The 21,375-nt window shown below is 45.2% G+C and overlaps 1 protein-coding gene across 4 annotated transcripts; it reads left to right on the top strand.

Moving 5' to 3' along the window:
* Positions 1–79: 79 nt before the first annotated feature.
* Positions 80–20,349, top strand: hcfc1b (host cell factor C1b). 4 transcript variants are annotated; one of them, XM_085392861.1, is made up of 32 exons: positions 80–208; positions 4,641–4,853; positions 6,853–7,001; positions 7,288–7,448; positions 7,531–7,733; positions 7,933–8,017; positions 9,020–9,126; positions 9,326–9,505; positions 9,591–9,914; positions 10,002–10,147; positions 10,379–10,549; positions 10,642–10,866; positions 10,969–11,082; positions 11,383–11,581; positions 11,892–12,007; positions 13,259–13,397; positions 14,225–14,391; positions 14,552–14,717; positions 14,838–15,115; positions 15,364–15,489; positions 15,595–15,678; positions 15,760–15,826; positions 15,923–16,059; positions 16,139–16,315; positions 16,390–16,588; positions 17,254–17,409; positions 17,908–18,113; positions 18,199–18,306; positions 18,393–18,578; positions 18,673–18,982; positions 19,068–19,128; positions 19,689–20,349. In XM_085392861.1, the coding sequence occupies exons 2-32, from the start codon at positions 4,673–4,675 to the stop codon at positions 19,726–19,728; spliced, it is 4,968 nt and encodes a 1,655-aa protein (XP_085248987.1). In that variant the 5' UTR covers positions 80–208; positions 4,641–4,672; the 3' UTR covers positions 19,729–20,349. The 4 variants fall into 4 exon arrangements, with proteins under 4 accessions (XP_085248987.1, XP_085248986.1, XP_085248989.1 ...); XM_085392860.1 differs by having other exon boundaries at positions 87–212; XM_085392863.1 differs by having other exon boundaries at positions 104–170.
* Positions 20,350–21,375: the final 1,026 nt, after the last annotated feature.

Here is a 21,375-nt window from a genome sequence, read left to right as displayed (position 1 = left end):
GATTGCTTTAATGACATTTAGTTTCCATTTCTACTGAAAGACTGTAGCTGTGTGTTTGTGTATGTCCTGAGGGGTGCGCTATTGCGCCGTGAAGTTGGGGAGGAAATGGCGTCTCTTTGAACGGCATGTCGAAGATGAAGATGAGCGTTTGAAGCTACTGAAAGATTGCTGTGAGTTCAGTCTGACTGTACACGACAGAATCCGCAAAGTGAGTAAGTACTCCAGACCGGACCGGGCAGGACCGGGTCGAATGCTACTCGCGACTTTTCAGCCTGTTTGAGCGGTTAACGGTACTGCCGCCATGTTTGTTGAGGGAAGGGACGTCAGTGCTAACAGCCGTTAGCATAACCAGCTACTTATTTAATGCAAGCTCGTTATTGAGCTACATTAACCGTTCCAGAGCTACTCAAGCCCGCGGGCTAAAGAATCATTTTTAACAGGAAGTTTGGTGAAAGCTCCATCAGTTAACCACTATTAACTTAGCAGATGCTAATCATTAATGAAGCTTCTGTGCTGGCTAAGCTATCCGTACGGCTACCTGCAGCTCTTTGTGGTCATTTCAGCTAATGTTGGACGCTATCTGATACAACGATGATAATCTTTGGTTAGCACGAGAACGGTCTGCTAACAGCACATTAATAAAGTAGACTAGCATTAGCAGCCCTGCAGAATTGCTAACGTCTGCTTTTACGCTCAGTTTCCGGATCAGAATGGGCAGATAGCCCGCCGGCTTCCCGTAGAGAGAAAATGGTTTTGTTTTGGTTAGGTGGACAAATACTTGTTTCACCCAGGGGATCTAAAATGTCTCATAGAACAGCTCCTAAACGTTTTGATTTTTCTCCAGGTTTAATTTACAGTTGTGATAAAGAAGATACGAAATAAATAAAACATTATACAAGTTAGCCGGTTAGCTTTGTGAGTGCATGCTAACAGCTTTATCCTAGCGGTGGGTTTTAGCATTAGCTAGCAAATAGCTGTGGCGCTGGATTCCACTTATGTTGTCATGAATGTTACTGAGCAGCAAATAAAAGTGCAGCCAGGTGCGTCGGTTACCTGCCGAGCTAACCGGAAGCGGAGAACAGCAGGTGTACCGGAGCTTTTAATTGTTCCGACGTGAAACAGCCCGTGTAAGGTTTCAATGGGAGTTCAGCTGGCTGTGTTTGGATTGTCCACTTGGTCACAGCAAGCACTTCCATGTTTCTGAAACAAACAGCAGAGCATTAGCAGGACACGGTGAAAACAACGATACTGATGTTGTTAAAGTATATGTGTCCAAAAAATAAATATCTAAAATACAAATCTGTGTAAAGAAGCTCAGCTGTAAATTTTACACTATAGTAATGTAAAAAATTCTCTATGAAGTTAAATGTAATAGATGCAGGACATAATACATGTGTGTGAATGAGAGGGAGAAAGGTGTAACAGTGAAACTGCAGCTTGATTTGAAGGTAGATGAGTTTAAATACCTGGGTTCAGCCATCCAAAGTAACAGACAGTGCACAAGAGAGGTGAAGAAGAAGGGTGGATGGAGTAAGTGCAGACAAGCGTCATTGGGAACTCGTGACAGAAGGATAACCGAAATTGAAAGGGAAGGCAAGGTTGAGATGTGCATTCGAGGGATAGAGGATATATTGGACAAAGGATGCAGGATGAAGATAGAACTGCCAGAGAGGAGGAAACGAGGAAGACCACAGAGAAGATTAATGAATGTAGTGAAGGAGGACCGTGCTAGCAATAGGGTGAGATGAAGAGCCATAATTTTCCTAATAGAAAATTAACAGTTAATTACACAGTGATGTGGTACAAACAGTTCAGGGGTGGTTTCATATGAAATACTTAGCAAAGCTTAGGCAATGGGGTGAATTTGATGCAGCTGATGAGAATGTGCCTGTACAAGTGAAAAATATTTCAGCTTGAGCAAAACGTGCTGCTGCTCGGATTATCCTGATTTTTAGGACACTGGAAGTTTCCGGTCAGTGATGGTCTAAGCTGATAGATGTAGGATCTTCCGTATGGTGTTGTAAAACCATGATAGTGCTGCTGTAGAATCCACAGTCTTGTGTCAGCAAGAATGAATTTTATTCGTAAAGTTACAGGACATAGACTAGATGTCCTGGGTGGAATGGGTAGAACTTTTCAACCTATAATCCTACATCTGTGGTGGAGGCCGCTGTTGCCATGGAAATGTTTAAACCTATGATCATCAGGTTGCTTTGAGAGTGTGAAACTTTAGAAACCAGAAGAGTGCTGATTGCATCAGGTGCAAAGCTCTGTGCCAGATCAATAAGGAGGCGATACTTAAACATAATGCAACACAAACTACAAAAATCCATTCAAACTGTTATTGTACAACATATTAACCATAGAAGCCCTACAACAATGAAAGCATCGCATTTAAGGGGTTTACGGCCATTTGCTGTGGAGTCTTGGATTTGCAGTTAATTATGTGATGAGTGATTCCTTATATAATTATGTAATTATGTACACAGTTTTGAACCTTTGTCTTTTTTTCCATTTTCCTTTTTTTTTTTTTTAATACTAATGAAATCTTTTTATGGTCAAAGGTCACCTCTCAGCTGGTTGTCTCGGTTCAAGGATTAAAACTCTTTGTAAAAGGATTTCCTGAAATAGGAAATTCAATTCTGGAAACAGAGACCTTATAAAAAAGTAGCTGTTGAGCTCTGTTGTGACATTTACTGTAGAGAATGTCAATAGCGCTGCAAAATGGCTGATTAAATATAGCGTGTTATATAATGGGCGAGGTCAGGGTGAAGCTATCCAAGTGTTCACAAAGTTATTTTTAAAAACAACTTCATGTAAACCGTTCCTTAATACAATTTTCTGTGTTTATTTTGCAGTTAGTCTGTTAGTTTTTTGGTGTGTTTATCACAGAAGCGCCGGTGTGTTGTTCTGTTTGAGTATCTAAAAACGTCGATGCTATATTGGGTCTGCTTGGAGGGACCCTCCGCTTTGACTGGTTGTTGTTAATGGTAGATGACGGCAAACTCTCAGGGCCATCAGGCAGAGGCAGGCGCGGCACCAGGCCTTGAGAATTTGGGTCACGTCCTGTTGAAAACATTCACGTTGTGTGGCATATTTAACTCTTTCACCCATAAAAACAGCATTTGAAAACCACTCCAGTAGGTGTCTAAGATGGAAGGTTAGGGTGTTTTGACTAAATTCGGGCCAAACGTTTAGTTAATGTAATTATAAATTTTAATTAAATATAATGTGCACTGAAAAGTGTAAGAATCCCAAATTTGCAGCTTTTCCTCTCTGCAAGGTTGAAATTTGTGTTTTTCTGTTGGGTGGATGAAGCAGCACGGCGATGGCGTCACTTTTAGCTCTGGGCCTTTTACGAATCCCTCCAGTTTTTTCGGGTGACACAGTCAGGGGGGAAAATCCCAGTTTGGAGGTGAAACATATTTATGCTACCTGTCAGCAGCAATGCTGTTTAAACAAACATTCAACAACCAGCTCAGTCAAGTCCACAACTGTCAGTTTTCCAGTGTCCAGAGCATCATCAGTCACCCGACAGGGAGGCAGCCAATCAGAGCAGGCCAGAGCTCCAGGATCTTCTGCATCCTGACTGGAACTGCTGAGTTTAAATGCTGCAAGTCATTCAGGCACAAATAATGACTTAAAACAGTCATTCAAGCAAGTTTTACACATTTCTTTCAAAACTCACACATGAAGGTTAGCTTTTTTTAATTCATCTTTTATATTAATCTTTTATATGCCTCCGGACTCCAGTGTAAAAAATTATTATCTAAGAAGGTAATCAAATACATTCTTGTAATAAGTACACAATAAATTTAAAAAATGCAGTAATAAGATTAGTTAGTTCCAGGTTATTTGAATCTGCCAGCGGTTTTCTGTCATTTGGGGTCTATATGAGCAGATGATGGCTGAACTGATCAAAGTTTTTGATTCTGTATTCAGATTGTAAAGTGATTTTGAATTTTTCAGCAGACTTTTAGAAATGAAGTAATTATTTTTTAATTAATATTTATTCCCACTATTGTAAATGTACAGATTAAATTAAGTTATAAAGTTTAATACAGTAGACTGAAAGCTGCTCACGGAGCTAATAAGTCACTGTTTTGTATACAGAGGTTACTACTGAGGACAGGAAGTTGTCTGTTAGCTGCTAGCTGTTAGCCACCTAGCTTCACTGCCATTTTCAGCGGCTTCTGCTAGCAGCAAGATGGCGGCTCCCGCCCCGGCCGCTCTGCGTGTCTGATAGCAGCCTGCTGCCTCCGGGGCTCACAGCGCTGCACGCTGCAGCCGTATGCTCATTTGTGTTAGCCTGAGCTGCTATTGGCGGCTTCCTCCCGTCTCCAAGCAGCGCCTACTGGGCTGGATAGCACCCCAGTGGTCTCTGTCTGAGCCCGAGTCTGCGGCTGGATCTAGAAAGGAAGGCTTTTTTATATAGTAGGTCCAATAAAAGGGGACGGATCCGGGTTAGACCGCAGCTCACAGAGCGGCTCTTTAATCCTGGTAGCAGAAGCTAGTTAGCCATACAACAACGTCAGGGACATTAGCCGGCTAGTTAGCTTCTGGCGCTAGTTAGCGGGCTAATGCCAGCCGCATACCGTTTTAAACTCGCGACTGAATTTTGATCTTTGTCTGTCATTGAGGACCGAGAGGAGCGCACCAAGAGAACAGCCCAATGGAAGCCAAACCGAGGAGGCCAGCGGTGCTACAGCCCCGCTGGAAGCGCGTCGTAGGATCGACTGGTCCAGTCCCACGGCCCCGGCACGGACACAGGGCCGTAGCCATTAAGGAGCTGATGGTGGTGTTCGGCGGGGGGAACGAGGGGATCGTGGATGAGTTGCATGTCTACAACACAGGTACGATTCATATGCTCCATGTGTCCAAATAATTATGAATATGGTCTGTGTGGCTGCATGCTAAATTAATTTATATGCTATCTCGAAGCTAACTGTGCTAAAGAGCTAAGAGAGCGGAGATGTGTTCTGCTTGTGACTAATGAGGCTGAAATGCTAAATAAATAATAACCCTTAGCCTGCTAGGCTACGCTAGGCTAACCTCAGACTACCAAATAAAACCTACTAGCCCCGCTCCGCATGCTAACAAGGTTAGCAGACAGCTAGCGGCTAACCGGGCGGCTCTGGCAGAAGCACAGAGAGAAATGGCGCGTTTTTACTGAAAACATTGCTGACGTCACATGGACACACCCCCACGTTGCTGCAGAAAATAAAGAAAAACACTTTAAAAACAAGCCAGTTTAAAGACACTTACGTTTCAAAATTCGTTTTTAGTGTTTTTGTATTTGCGTCCAAGTGGTTTGTGGGGTCGTTATTTGTTTAATATGGTTGTCTTTATTTTATCGTTCTCTATCGTGGTTCTGACCTGCAATCGACTGCGGATAAAAATCTGCATATATCACAAAATTTTACATATTTACGACTTGACTAAGTTATTCCGTTTACATCGGGCATTTTTAATAAAATAAGCAGAAAGCAAAGTTACTATTTAAAAAAAACAGTTATCTAAGAAAATCTCCAAAAAGTTGATTCTGTTCATCGGGACTTAGCGTTTTGTATGGTACTCATGGCTATTGATCAGTGGTCATGAGAATTTGCATGATTAAGATTAAGGAACTGACCTCCCAGCCCATTGTTCCCTCAGTGGGCTGGTTTCAGTCATTATGCCAATGTACTGTTTATAATGATTGGGGAAACCTGCAGTCAGCTGACACAGAAAAAGTCACTTGGTTGAGTGATGAAACGTTTCTCCCACAAAACGCTACATCCAGATGAACAGAATCAACTTTTTGGAGATTTACTTTCCTGGATGATTGAGAATGCATCAAGACGTTATCTAAGAAAACTTAATTGCTGTGTGTGAAGATTGTGTTGTTGATGATTTCCTAAAGCTTTAGGTTCAAAGCACAAATGTATTTTGAGCCAATTGGTGTCAAGCGTATTTGTACTGTTTTATTTCCTTAATAACATTCTCTGGGGCTGCTGTTCATACTTGTTGAATGTGTTTCTTTCAGTTGATGTAGATTTAAACGTTTTTGTATGTAGTCTGTGTTTTCATGCCAAGTTCACATCTCATTGATGTGAACTTGCAGGCTGCAAATGTTCCAAATCTAAATGAGCTTTTTTCAGGAAAACACAAGTTCTAATAATATCATTTCTAAAGTTTGTAATGGGGATTTCTCTCATTGTCCCTGTTTAAATCTCTTGAAATATTTGTATATTTGTCATGAAAATTTGTCACAGTGATCATTAAACTCTGTGAATAACATAATTTAATAAAACTTTCCAGCAAGTGTTAGACCAAACCAATGACCTTGTTAGGGTCTACCATGTAGAGTGTGTAACTGTATGTTCCACGTATCAAATCTCTCTGACTGAACATAAGACTCGAGCGGCTGGATCATCTTCCCATTCGAGCTTTTCAGTTTTGTCAGCGCACTTTAACCACAGTTTGCTGTTAACCAAAAGACATTTTGCAAACATAAAAAGAAAAGGTGTTGTGTAGCAAGCATGAAAAACCTCCAAACTGCTGACACTTTGCTGTCAGCTTCCTCCACACCCACTAACTGCTGTCCTGCAACAAATGAAATATGGAGAAATTAAGCAGGTCCCGTTTTCTGAGTGGGGGGTTGATCCGATGTTCCAACCAAATATTAGATTCCTGCATCCCTACTCGTAGTGTGTGTGGTGTCAGAGCATGTGTTAAGAGGTTCAGTTCAGTCTCCCAGATTTCACAGTGACTCTTTTAATGGTCCCAACTGGGTCGAGAAGTTACATTGCTATCATGAAACACTGAAAATCAGGAACATCCTGAATAACATCTGACCAATCTGACTTTCAGCCACCAATCAGTGGTTCATCCCTGCAGTCCGTGGTGACATCCCCCCCGGCTGTGCCGCCTATGGCTTCGTGTGTGATGGGACGAGGCTGCTGGTGTTCGGAGGGATGGTGGAGTACGGCAAATACAGCAACGACCTATATGAGCTGCAGGTCAGTGATGCTACTGCAGGGAGCGGGGTCTCTGGATGGTCAGACGCTAACTATCACAGATGACGATTGATGGTGTAGACAGCAGTGTGTTAGCCTGTAGGTACAGAGCTGATTAGCATGGCTACGCTTCTTTCTTTCTGTCTTTCTTTCTTTCTTTTTATTCATTCATCCCAACTGTAAATGTAGTAAAAAAACAGTAATGCAAAGTGTCTGCAGAGCCTGTAAGTCTTTATGAAGCTTTATAAAGCTCATGAAAGTTTCACTATGTAACACCTTATACCTTCAGGCGAGTCGCTGGGAGTGGAAACGTCTGAAGGCCAAAGCGCCAAAGAATGGCCCACCCCCCTGCCCCCGTCTTGGACACAGCTTCTCTCTGATTGGAAGCCGGTGCTACCTTTTTGGTGGACTTGCCAACGATAGCGAAGATCCCAAAAACAACATCCCCAGGTAGGAAACGTCGGGAGCCAGAGCAAAAAAACTATTGGTCCAGATACAGACCTTGAGCCTGTTCTTTGACCTCTGCCCTCAGATACCTGAATGACCTGTACTGTCTGGAGCTGCGGCCGGGCTCCAGCGTGGTCGGCTGGGAGATTCCAGCAACGTCCGGCCCACCACCACCACCCAGAGAGAGTCACACGGCGGTGGTGACGACAAACCACGGGGCCAGCAGGTTAATCATCTACGGAGGCATGAGTGGCTGCCGGCTGGGGGACCTGTGGGTCCTCGACATAGGTGAGGTGGTGTCATTGCTGAGTGTTTGTGTAGTTCTGTGGAGATGAGGGTCCTGGTTCAACAGCTGTTAAATTTACAAAACATCTGGTCTGAAGTAAACAGAGCAAAAAAAAAAAAAAAACAATCAAAAAATGGGACACTCGAGTCCAAAAAAAGCTGTACTGACTTCTCATTGGTTCCTGTCTTCTTCATAACACAGACTCTCTGGTGTGGAGCAAACCAGGCCTCGGTGGGACGGCCCCCCTACCTCGCAGTCTGCACTCCGCCACCACCATCAACAACAAGTACGCGCAGCCCCCCACACACACGCACGCACGCATCCATTCAAAAGACTGGATTCACTTTGAGATCTCCTTGTTTATTTTTGATTTGATTTGATTGTATTTCAAATAAAGTGTCAGCATCCCAGAGCTTTTTTTTTCTCTCTTGAGGACTTTAAACAGCAGCGGTTGAAGGGACAGCTCTGCTATCTAGCCATCAGGTTGCCACTGTACTGAACTTGCATATCGACAGTGTGACTTTTACTATTGTATTAATTGCAAAAGCAGAGGTCACTCACCACACGCCTGTCGTAAAGGCCTAAGAGCCTTTATTATAATAACTTTTCTGTCCCTGAATGGCTCTTTTTGTTGGCAGTCACACAGTTGTTGGCTGATTTTTGTTAACAGCCCAAATTTGAAAGAAGCCAGCTGAGGTGGTCCTGGTGCTTCTATCTGGAGGTTATCTGGGGAAACCTGGAACTGGGTGGGAACACCGGGGAATACCCAGAAGTTTCTAGAGATATTGAATATATGATCTTTGAGCACTTCAGGTTTCAATAAGAGGAACTGGAAAACCTTTCTGTGGAGAAGGATGTTTGGAGTACGCTGGTTATTCAGCTGCTGTTGTGACTGAACTTTAGACGAGGAGCAGATAGATGCCAGAGTTAGGCTGTGTGACGGAGAGGAACTGCGGCAGGTTAATGTGTGCGTTTTAGATGTATTTTGGTTACTTTGGTGACGGAGTAATCTATCATCTTGAGCACTGCTATAACTGAAGAAAAGTGAAATCAGTCTACTTGATGAACTTGGAACTTGTGGGAGAACTGAAGGCACACAGGAGAGATTATGTCAGATGGCTTGGAGACACTGTGTTTCTGCTTAAACTGCTGCCCTTACAATCTGGACCTGCATAAGTGGCTGAAAGTGGATGGGGGTCAGATATCTAAACAAGGACTCTTAAGTGATCCCAGACGTCTGAGCTGTATTCTACTACTGCATGCTGAAATCCCGACTGTTTTCTTTCAGGATGTATGTTTTTGGAGGTTGGGTTCCTCTGGTGATGGATGATGTTAAAGTGGCGACTCATGAGAAGGAGTGGAAGTGCACCAACACACTGGCCTGCCTCAACCTAGGTACAAATACACACTCAGATACACAGCAACACTCACAGTGGCTCTTCACATGTGTGGTGCTGAGTGCTCATGTTCATGCCGGGTCATGTAAATTATATTGCTGACATAACAGATGTTCTACATGTGCATAAATAACTGAAACTAAAGAGGAATTCATCACACAAACGACAAAACTGTGAGTTCACTTGTCTGCCTCCAGACACAATGTGCTGGGAAACGGTGCTGATGGACACTTCAGAGGAGAACATCCCCAGAGCTCGCGCAGGTCACTGTAGCGTCGCCATCAACTCCAGACTTTATATCTGGAGCGGCAGAGATGGATACAGGAAGGCCTGGAACAACCAGGTGTGCTGCAAAGACCTCTGGTACCTGGAGACCGGTGAGTGCACTAGCAGAGGTGTACTAGTGCTGTTTTACCTGAGCTGACAGTCTGACCTGGTATAATTTGTCTGACCTGTTCTCAGAGCGTCCCTGTGCCCCCTCTCGGGTGCAGCTGGTGCGGGCAAACACTACGTCTCTGGAGGTGAGCTGGGGGCCGTCACAGACCGCAGACACCTACTTGCTACAGCTGCAGAAGTACGACATTCCTGCCACACCTGCGGCCTCCTCACCTGCCACAACCCCTTCCCCCACTATTGCCACACCTGGAGCCAGCTCCCCCAAAAGCTCTGCCCCCGTCACAGCAGTACCAGCCAACCAAACTGTCCCCCTGTCCGGCATCACACTCGTCCCTACTCCCACTGCATCTGTAGCTGGAACCCCGTTGGCTGCAGCTGCTAAAGCACCAGGTGGGTCTCCACACTTGCACAGGTAGATGTAGTGGTGGTCGAGCAGGTACACATGAATGTCCCTCACCTATCTTTTTGTTTCTGCAGCAATCTTGAAAGTGCCATCAGCTCCAGGTACAACAGGTGGAGCCTCCATCGTCACAGTGAGACAGGCCATGCCCAAGTCGCCAGTTGGTGTGACGACACTTCCTGCAGGTGTTCGTATGGTGGTACCTGCTCAGCCCGGTCAAACGGTAAACAGAACTTTCTTATGAGCTTTCACCTCACCTCCCACCCTCCTCAGTACAGGTGTCACACTTCGCTCTGCACTGTTTCATGTCGTCCATGTAAGCGTGGATAATCTGGTAAAACGGGATTTGTTCCTGTAACAAACACTTTGTATACTGTCATAAACTTTGATATGGATTATCATTCATATTTTTCAAATGTTCCTGTTATCATGGCTTAATCCTGTCTCCCCTCAGCCAATCGGCAGCAATCCTCAGATGAGTGGCATGGCAGCATTGGCGGCGGCAGCTGCAGCGACTCAGAAGATCCCTCCATCTACAGCAACGGTGCTGAATGTCCCCGCAGGAGCAACCCTAGTGAAGACTGTCGCTGTCAGTCCAGGAACGAGCAGTCTGCCTGTCAAAGTGGTAAAGATAAAACTCGACTTGACGCCTCCAAGACGCAGGATTACATCAGAACACGCGGCAGGTGACGTGTAACATCTTGCTCTTTTTCTCAGGTGAGTAACGTGGCCACGGGAATGTTGAAGACGGCTGCAGCCCAGGTGGGTGGGGCCTCTGTCTCCAACCCTGGGACCCCCAGCAGGCCAATCATCACGGTCCATAAGTCGGGCACGGTGACCGTCTCTCAGCAGGCTCAGGTGGTCACGACGGTGGTGGGTGGAGTCACAAAGACCATCACTCTGGTTAACAGTCCACTGAGCATGGGAGGAGGCGGGACACTGGTGAGTGATGTCAGCTGCAGCGCTGGTTTAGATGATAATTTATCTGATATCAGCATGTGGGTCAGAGTGCTGTTTATGACATCATCCCTCCCTCTGTATCAGCTCAGTAACCTCAGCAGCCTGGGCAAAGTGGTATCATTGGTCCAGACCAAACCAGTTCAGAGTGGTGCCGTTACGGTCCAGGCTGGGAGCAACGCAGTAACTCAGATCCTCCAGGTACTGGTCCCAGAGTCCTGATGAGTTTGAACCCCCTCTGTAAACGAATACTGAGACACCCCTGACTTCAGTTTCAGTTCTCACTGGGACGATTAATAAACAATGTTTAGAATCACCAGTCAAATCCATTTAAAAACTGCTTAAAGTTTGGGAACTCTTTTTTTTTTTTTTTTTTTTTACGTCATTAATTTATCTGCATGGTGTTATACAACGTTAAATGTAAGTTTCTTCTCTGACTAGAATTTAAAAAATTTAAAAAACTCAGTAACCCCGATTCTTCCTCCTCCGGCTTCCTGTCAGGCTAAGGGCGGTCTCCCTGCAGGAACCATCCTGAAGTTGGTATCATCTGCCGATGGTAAGCAGACCACCATCCTCAGCACGGCACAGGCTGGATCCTCAGCAGGGAAACCCACCATCCTGGGCGTCGCGCCGGCAGCCTCCAAACCCGGAACCACCATCATTAAGACCATCCCAGTGTCAGCTTTGCAGGGAGGCGCAGGTACAACACCAGCACACACACTTCAAAGCCTTACATGATTTAAAGAGCCAGTAACACATCCAATAGCCTCACTTCAGTGTTTCAGTGTTGTAGGTTCTGCCTGGTTAGAACAGTTGTTTCATTGGTAAAGGAGATAAAAAAGCAGAGAAACCTTTTGCTGCATTAAGAGAACTCGACCGGCTCTTATTACGACTGCCACATTGGGGTCATTTCACTCCCCCAGGAACATTCCTGAAAGAAAGTCGGACCACTGTGAGTCCAGTTTAATGTTTAATGTGGTGGATGACTGAGTGAAGCTCCTCCCTTCCAGGTGGAAACAGTCCGATCACCATCCTGACTACCAAGATGGTGACTCCAGGGACCGCTGGAAAAATCCTCACCACCGTGCCAAAAGTGTCTGCAGGTGGCCAGCAGGGGGTCACACAGGTAATGCACACACACACACACACACACACACACACACACACACTGTAATGCGTGAACATGCAGACAGTAAAATTCAACTTTGTTTCTAACACTAATACAGCAGGCTGAACGAATCAGACTGATGAGACTTGTTGGTTATAGAATATCAGGAAAAAAACTTTAAGCTTAGAAATCTGCGAGAAACTGTCAGAAAACAATCCTCGGAAGTCTGTGTTGGTCGTGTGTTTGTTTAATAGACGGTAATCTGATGTACTCCATGTATCAGCCACATTAGATGCCACATCCGCCACATTTGACACCACATCAGTTACATTAGACACCAACCCACAAGTATTCAATTAAAAAAATTATACCCAATGAGACACTTGAGGCTCCTTTACATGAACCCTCTGTTGCCACATCGCTGTCATCTTTATGCTCTTTTATCATCAGGTTAAAGTGGCGTGTACAAAGTGCAGCAAGGAGGCCGCAAAGCTTTTCTCTTCAGTTGTTCATGTTATTGGCTCACAGTCACCATGATCCGCCTGTCATCACAGTTATTATAGTTTTGTTTTTTCTTATTTAATGTTTTTTAATTGATTACACATTAAATTTTAATTTGTGATATTGATATTTAAAATGGCTAAAACTATTAAATTCAGTGCATTTGTAGCTCAAGCCTCATCAGGCTGGTTGTGCTGACAGGTTTTAACAAAACTGTTAAATATTAAGACTAAATATATTTTCTTTTCCTTTTAGTTTTCTAGTTCTAGGTCATAAAGTTTTGTTTTTTCCAAAAATCTAGTACTTTTTGTTTTTTCAGTTAACTACTTTTTCTTTTCTCCACTCTCAGGTTTAAACTTTATTAATTTTTTAAAACTGTAATAGCCCCAGTTCAAATACTGTACAGGCAGTGAGTTTTTGTGTTTGTTTGTTTTTGATGGAAACCCTGATTAACAAAGCTGTGTCTATTGATTTATTTATTTTTTTGTTCTAAGACTGTTTTCACACCTGTAGTTTGTTTACTTTGGTCTGAGTTTGTAAACTTGTTGCTGGTTTGTTTTGTTTACATCACTACAAACCACATGAGAATATTCAGTCTGCTCATTGGTCAGGTGTGTCTGGGGCGGGACAACAAGAGTAAATACAGGAAGATGATGCTGTGTTCTGGACTATAGGAGAACTGGAGACTTCTCCCACAGTAACTAGTGTGTGTGTGTGTGTGTGTGTGTGTGTGTGTGTGTGTGTGTGTGTGTGTGTGTGTGTGTGTAGCTGGTGTTGAAAGGAGCTCCAGGTACGCCGGGCACAATCCTCAGGACCGTCCCGATGAGCGGAGTCAGACTGGTCTCGCCAGGAGGTGTTGGCACCAAGCCCGGCACAGTAACCACGCTGGTTGTCAAGGGAACCACAGGTAACCCACCTGCACTGACCCTCACAGCATGGGGATGCTGTCGCTACGAGGCTACAAACTAATGCCTGACAATGTGTGATTTGTCACGTTTGTTTTGTCAGTGCTGCAGTGACATGTCTACCAATCACACTCATATCAACTCCCATTAGAGCAACATTGAGTTCCTCCAGACTCTAATGGCACCTTTTTTCTAATAACACTCACAAGCAGTATACACAGGGTGTGATGTTGAAACAGCTGTATGACGTAGTCCTCCTTATCAGCCTGAAACATTTTGAATTTTCACACTTTGTGTTTTTGTCTGGCATTATTGACGTGTCTTTGTTGCCTCTGCTACTATATGTGTCTGTGCTTTAATATCCAGACAAACGCCTCCTTTCACTGCATGAGACGTTCTGTTTTTGGTATGAAGAAGATTATGGGACATAGGCCTCTAAAGAGCTTGACTTTTCACACTTAAAGCTGTCCAGTGGGCTACACTAGACCCTTTAGTGGGTCGGTTCTGGCACCAGGGCTGCATGATTAAAACTTCTCTTCTACACTAAAAATATGTTACATGTATAAAATGTCTCACCAGTGAAACATTTGCATGCAAACTACAGCAACAGCATCCATCCTACATTATCCAAAAGTAGCAGGGTTAAAAATCTGAATCAAATTTGAGGTCAGAGATGATGACGACCAGCTGGCTCACGATTTTGCAGCAGCGATGATAGTGCTGTCCAAAATGTTCCAGCGGCTGCTGCACTGCACCCCCGCGAAGTCTGTTCAGTGTCAGTGGACATGTGACCAGTCCAAACACAGCACCTGTGATTTTACCTCTGCAGGTGTCTCCAATCTGGGGACGGTTACAGGAAACATCTCCACTACCGTGGCAGGAACCGCCAGTGCTCAGGTTAACGCCTCCTTGGCAACGCCAATCACCACCCTGGCAACTGTTGCCACACTGGCTGGCCAGGTCACGACAGCCACAGCTGCCACTGGACCTAAGCAGGTAATTCATCAAATACTGGAGAAATACTGGAATACTTTACTGTAGTACTGCAGTTACACTGGACAGGACATGAAAAAAACTATCTAGCAGAACTTGTTTTTAGTATTTACAGTTTTCTTTCTCCATTATTCTGTAGTAATACTGTAACTTCTCTCTGTAGGTGACTCTCATCACAACACCAAGCGGTGCAGAGGCTCAGCCGGTCGTCCAGGATCTGCCAGTCTCTATCATGGCTTCTCCTACTTCAGAGGAACCTGGAAGTACTACGATTACGAGTACAACAACTACTGCACAGGGCGAGACTGGGGAAAGTGCAGTTGCTGCAGGTACAGAAACCAGTACCACAAGTATTCTATTTAGCTGCTGCACGAAATAAACTGTAATGCACGTTGAACTACATGATCGTTGTTTCAAAGTTGTTTATGCTGTTATTAATGATGCTGCAGTGACAATGGTCTGCTCCAACCCGCCCTGTGAGACGCACGAGACAGGGACGACCAACACCGCTACCGTCGCCAGCGCCAACATCAGCGGTAGCAACCAGGTGTGCTCAAACCCTCCCTGTGAGACGCACGAGACGGGAACGACCAACACCGCTACCGTCGCCAGCGCCAACATCAGCGGTAGCAACCAGGTGTGCTCAAACCCGCCCTGTGAGATGCACGAGACAGGAACAACTAACACTGCCACGGTGGCCTCAGCGAGCATGAGACAGGAGCTGCAGGTGCGTTCATGGAGTCTAATGCCTCTTTTTTTTTCTCTCCGTAGTACCAACTCAACTTGAGTCGACTCTCCTCAGTCATTCCGTTACAATTGAGGACCAGCTCACTGTGCATGTGGTTGTTATAGGAGCGCATAGTCAAGTCTGTAAAACGGTTTAGCTAACAGTGCAGGAAAAACTCAGTCCTGTAAGGGCTTCCAGGGTTTTTGCTGATTCTGTATGACCATCATGTTCCCGCTTCTCCTCCTCAGATGAGTTCAAACCAGCCTGCAGCTCAGCAGTCAGCTCCACCTGCTGTCATTCTGAACACCTGCTCAAATCCACCGTGTGAGACCACCAACACCGCCACCACTGCTGGAGTTGGTGGGCTCCAACAGGTTAGAGAGCGCTTGACTCCTGACACATGCAGGTTACTGGTGGACAGTCATTGGTTGAAGGTGTGGTGATGTCTGTAGTTAAACACCAGCTGTTTGTGTCTGCAGGTGTGTTCGAAACCACCATGTGAGACCCACGAGACCGGGACCACCAACACTGCCACCACTGCTGGAGCTGGAGGGCTCCAACAGGTGAGTCAGCTGATCAGAAGGTGAGTTGTGGCAGGTTAAAGACTTACAAACAAGAGTAACGGTGCACGTTTCTGGTTTCAGGTGTGTTCGAATCCACCATGTGAGACCCACGAGACTGGAACCACCAACACCGCCACTACTGCTACAGGTAACCTGCTCACACCTGACTTTTTGAAGACAAAGAAAAACGAGAGCTGAAATTCTCAGCAGGAACTGACCTCATTTCCTGTCCTGTGGTCTTCAGCTCAGCAGGGTGGAGACAGCCAACAGGGGGAATCCACAGAACCTTCCACATCTGAGCCCCCCTCCACAGCAGCCAATCAGAGCAGAGCTATTACTACTGTTACACAGGCCACGCCCACACCAGGACCATCCATACCTGTAAGAGGCAGACACGAGGACACACACCCGTGGCATCACTATTATGACACATTACACCAACATGTCTGTGCCTCTGCAGGAGATCTCGTCGTTGGTCGGACAGCCACGGGAGGAGTCCTCAGAGGCTGTTGCTATGGACACAGCAGCAGATGAGGGGGATGAGCCTATGCAGACAGACAGCCAAGCAGAGGATGTGATGTCATCAGCAGCGGCAGTGTTACACGTTCATGTTGAGGGCGGTGATACGGCAGCACAGGTAAGACGTCCACACACACACACTTGCACAAACACTCACCTACAGGCAGCTGATTGGCTTGTCCCCACCCTCAGATGGCGTCCTCAGACGGTGGTCTTCCTCAGGAGTTGATGTCGTCTGAAGGGGACGGAGGCGAGGACGTCTCTGGGACGACGACAACCCTGATGGTGACAGGGGCGCTGATGCCGGATCAGCTGGCTGTTACCACAGCAACGGAGGAAGCGGCCCAGCAGGCGACGATACAGGCAGTACTGCAGGCAGCGGGACATATCGGTGAGAAGATGTCATTATTTTAAAGACTCGTCTGGCCGTAAGTGGACGTAAAAACTCCATGAATATGAAAAGCTGTTACTTCACTTATTTCAAACTTGTAGTTTTTTCACCAAAAGTGATACTTTCACTACCACTGCAGTTTCACAACGTCACAGCTTCATTAATGTCTTGGTTCTGATTACTCTGCTCATCCCATAAGAGCACTAAAAACCAGCCAAAGATTTCAAACAGCTGGAGCTATATCTGTGTCCTTGTATGTTTCCAGTTCCAGCTGTTTGCTCTTTGGGGTCAGGGATTTGATAAGCCAACTGCAGTGTTTCCCAATTCTCCCCTTTATTTGATCAAGCGCCTCCTCGGGAAACATTAAGAGTTCAACGGCTCACTCCCCTTGCTAGTTTCAGGTCATACTGATTAAAACATGAAGTTCATTTTGTATGCTACAGTTTTTGTAAGAATCACAGAGGGGGGATTATCCAGGATAATCTCATCAGCTAATGACCTGCCGACCACAAGTCATTAGCTGATGGGTGTGCGGGTTCACAGTCAGGTCCACCACTCACTCATCACATCTGAGTGTGCAACAAAAGTAAAGGTTTAAAAGCAAAATGTGTGGATCAAGTGTGACATAGTTGCCTTCATGACAGATGTTATTCTGTCTTGTGCAGGTGACGCTGAGGGCTCGGAGCAGTCTATTCCCATCGTTCTGACTCAGCAGGAGCTGGCAGCGCTCGTCCAACAGCAGCAGCAACTGCAGAGCATCCACCAACCAGAACCTGAGCCTGAGCCAGAACCGGAGCCACAGCACAGCAGCATCCCTACAGGTACACCTGCTGTCAGAAGTCTAAACTTAGTGTCATTATTGTATATTTAAATGTTGTCATTGTTGCTAGGCTGTTTGTTTTAGCTACAAACGAATCTCTACGGCCCTTACGTCTATGAATTTAGGCATGAAAACAGAAAAAAATAAAACTGACGAGGAAATAAACAGATCAGTTTTCACTTGCAGTAAAGTAAATGGATCCCAACTCTGTGTGAGGAACAAATAAGTCACCTGTGAAGCTTTCAAACTCACCTGTCCATGGATAGATTCTCATTCAGCGTCATAGAGCGTTAGTTAGGAGACAATCAAAGGACAGGCACACCAAAAATATTTTCTTCATTTCTAAGAGAACTGAGTTTGGCTCTTTTTAAACTTGATCACTTTTAATCTGCTCACAGGACTGATAGCTGATCAATAACTGATCAGACCTGATCAGCTGATGACTTTGCTGCTGCTTAGTTTATGAGCCTTATAAGATTTTATGTCTTGTGTTTCCCAGAGGGCCTTGCTCCCGCAGACAGCCTCAACGACCCGGCAGCCGACACGAGTAACGGACACGAGCTGGCATCATCGGCAGTAACGAGCGCTGTTGCGCGATTGGCCAGCACGTTTGGTCCCGCCCCCACTCTGACATCAGGGCAGGTGAAGAATGAAGCACCTGCCGCACTGCCAGAGGCCCCCAACGGCATCGCACCGACTGCGCCGGTGAGCGACTGAAAAACAGGCTAATGACATGCTAACAAAACCGTAACGTCATGCTAACAAAAGGCTAACTGTGTGCCCCCTGCAGGTGAAGACGTCGGTGAAGGAGGATCGGTGGTTCGACGTCGGCATCGTTAAAGTCACCAACATGGTGGTCTCGCATTACTACGTCCCCTACGACGACAACACACCTGACGTAAGAACGCCGCCTTTAAATAAAGTTTTATTCAGTTTACAGGGATGTTCCTGTTGATCATGTCTTTGATGACGCCAATCCTGCAGGACGACTCGGGCGTGGTCCCAGACTACAGTCGAATGAGAAAGGTGGAGCTACAACCGGGGACAGCCTACAAGTTCCGTGTGGCAGGCATCAACATCTGCGGCCGTGGCGCGTTCTCAGAGGTGTCGGCATTTAAAACGTGCCTGCCTGGTTTCCCCGGAGCACCCTGTGCCATCAAGATCAGCAAGGTGAGATGCAGGCTTTATGGCCGCCAATTATCCTGCAGTGTTACCAGTAGGGGGCGCCGAACCTCATGTTTTCATGTGACCTCTGCTCCTGCAGAACCTGGACGGGGCCCAGCTGACTTGGGAGCCTCCCGCCGTCACGTCGGGGAAGATCACGGAGTACTCCGTCTATCTGGCCATCCACTCCAGCCAGGCTTCCTCCTCCTCCTCCTCCAGTTCAGGTTCTGGTGCCACCCAGCTGGCCTTCATGAGGGTCTACTGTGGCCCCAACCCGTCCTGCCTGGTCCAGTCCTCCAGCCTCGCCAACGCACACATCGATTACACAACCAAACCCGCCATCATCTTCCGCATTGCAGCTCGCAACCAGAAGGGCTACGGTCCCGCCACGCAGGTCCGGTGGCTGCAAGGTGAGAACCACCAGGACCAGGATCAGGTGTGCTGATGTTTTTCAGAGAAAAATGGAGCTCATGTTTGTTTTTCTGTCTTCTGTAGAAACCAGTAAAGACCCCAAAGCAGCGGTGAAGAGACCAGGATCAGGACCCGCTGCAGACCTGTAAGGACATCTTTGACACAACTTTATTGTTCTATATTTCAAAAACAAAAGGGAACAACCCAACATTCATTTGATCATGTGAAAGTGTACCAGTCCATTTTACTGACTTTACACAAGTATACTCCGTTTGTGTTTCTCAGACGGTTTCCTGTTCTAAAATATTTTAGTTGTCTGTCATTTTTATGCAAAAAAAAGAGCGAAGCCAACTCCCTTCAGTTATTTTCATCGTGATTTTAGACTTTAAATATCAGCCTCAACGCTTCGACTGCAGTACATGCTGCCCCTCCACAGGGCTGTAGTCACCATGACTGCAGGCCGCCTGACCTGACGGAGCGGATAACAGAAAGATCCTGGATATGTTGAAGTTTCCCAGCAGGAAATTATACTGTAGTGACTAGAAGGGAAGAAATTACAATAATTAAATTAAGCTTTTTTTAAATTAAGTTTTTTTTTTTGTTTTTTAAGATAAAGAAGGATTATTCTGAGCTGTGAGTCATGCAAAGCTGAAACGAGTAGAATCATTCTTTAAATCTCACTGAACCTCTTTGTTTTGTCCCTAGTAAATCTGCTGGACCAAAGAAGTTCAGAACCGACCAATAGGAGGAGTCGACTTTCTCCTGAAGACTGTGATTGGTTACTGTTGCTTGGTTGCCAGAACCAGGAGGAGGCGGGACTCTGGAAACAAACAAAACAAAAGACTTGTAGGATATTTGTACATTTTTTTTGACCAATCAGAACTCTTCTTCCTTTGTTGTTTCTTTCTGCTGTTGTCATGGAGACAATGTTGGACAGAGTCAACAGAATTTCTCCAAATGGGATTAAAATTTGAATTTATTTGAGTTATATGTAGGTAGCTCTCTCTCTCTCTCCCCCCCGCTCTCTCTCTCTCTCTCTGAATGTCTCTCGCCCTCTCTCTGTCTGAGGTCGTTTTAAAGGTCACAGTTTATGGTGCTGTTTGTGGGCGGAGCCTCTGCAGCAGAGAGGGGCGGTGTTTAAACCAGCTCTATTGTAAATTATTTTCTCCCTGTAGCATTGAAATGTTGTTTTCATTTTTATAAACGTCTGTCAGGTTATTCAAAGTTCTTCTTCTGTGGTTTCTGTTTCTTCTTCTGTTGTTCACAGCATTCACAAATTGGTCAGTGAAGGAAACTCGAGCTGTTTGAAAATCAAACCAGATGTTTGTGAATATTCTCAGAAACAATAAAGATTTTTAGAACATTTCCTGCTCTTCGAACAGAAATCAGTGATTTCTCCACCTGACCCTTTCAGAATCAGCTGATTTGTAATCTACTGTAACTTATTCATATCTGAGCAGTGTAGCTTTTATGTCCCTGATGTCAAACATATGGTCTGGCAGCTAATGTTGGTCCTTCGAAGGGTGTTGGATGGCCTTGAAAAGAAAAAGAGTGTAAACTTTGGAGTTTTCTATTAAATAAAATAGGATCGTATAACAGGAGTAGGAACTGTTAATCTAATCTGAGCCGAAGGTCTCGGTCACCATCAGTTTTCCCAGTTTTCTTACATACCAGCCACCACCAGGCTACACCAATCCAAGTGCTGGATCAAGCATTAAACATAGTTTGGGGCTTTTTGAATCATTTTTTAATTTGTATCTCAGAAAAGACTCAAATTATGCAAAATAGTCTGCAGTTAAGTGTTTGCAGAACATAGAGAGGCTGATTGAAAGGAAGCCTGGCTCCAACAGCAGAGCTGTAATAATACAGAGAATTATACCTCCTTCAAAGGAGGAAGTCCGGCATGGATATTGGTTTTTGGTGTTCAAAATCTGGAACAAGAACAAACAAAATGTGACAGACACAAACAATCAACAAAAAGTCAACATGACTATTTAAAGTACTTTGTTTCATCTGTTTTACCAGGACGAAGAAATATTGAATTGCTTTTGAAGTAGTGCCTAAACCCGCCCTGGGAAAGAAGACACAAATTATACTGTAAATACTTTTACAGTATAACTGCGTCATTTTTACTGCTGGAATGGTTTATTCTTGCCTAACCTCAGGAAACCAGGAAAGGAGATTCACCTTTAGAAAGTTTTGTTTAAACCGTGATTGTGAAAGGGGTGAAAAAAGGCTCCATCGTTACCTGACTTGTTACTCGTGCCTACCTTTAAGTATTTGTAGGTAAACATGATTAAATTGAAATTCAGTTTAATTACGGGGCATTCACAGCCTTACTTGTGGGCCTTATTATATAGTGTTACATTTTTTTCCTTTTTGTTCATCACAA

This window comes from Rhamphochromis longiceps, linkage group LG20 (genome assembly GCF_057381845.1).
Source record: "Rhamphochromis longiceps isolate RC_006_pf linkage group LG20, R_longiceps_female_GT1.1, whole genome shotgun sequence".
NCBI lineage: Eukaryota > Metazoa > Chordata > Actinopteri > Cichliformes > Cichlidae > Rhamphochromis > Rhamphochromis longiceps.
The sequence above is the reverse complement of the archived record's forward strand: the minus strand, read 5'-3'. Positions and strand labels throughout refer to the sequence as shown.

Bases quoted from the DNA above. Each gene is read 5' to 3' on its own strand.
- hcfc1b (XM_085392861.1), top strand. From the start codon at position 4,673: ATGGAAGCCAAACCGAGGAGGCCAGCGGTGCTACAGCCCCGCTGGAAG. The intron at 12,008-13,258 runs GTAATGCACACA...GTGTGTGTGTAG, and splicing joins GCCAGCAGGGGGTCACACAG to CTGGTGTTGAAAGGAGCTCC. The intron at 18,307-18,392 runs GTAAGAACGCCG...CCAATCCTGCAG, and splicing joins ACGACGACAACACACCTGAC to GACGACTCGGGCGTGGTCCC.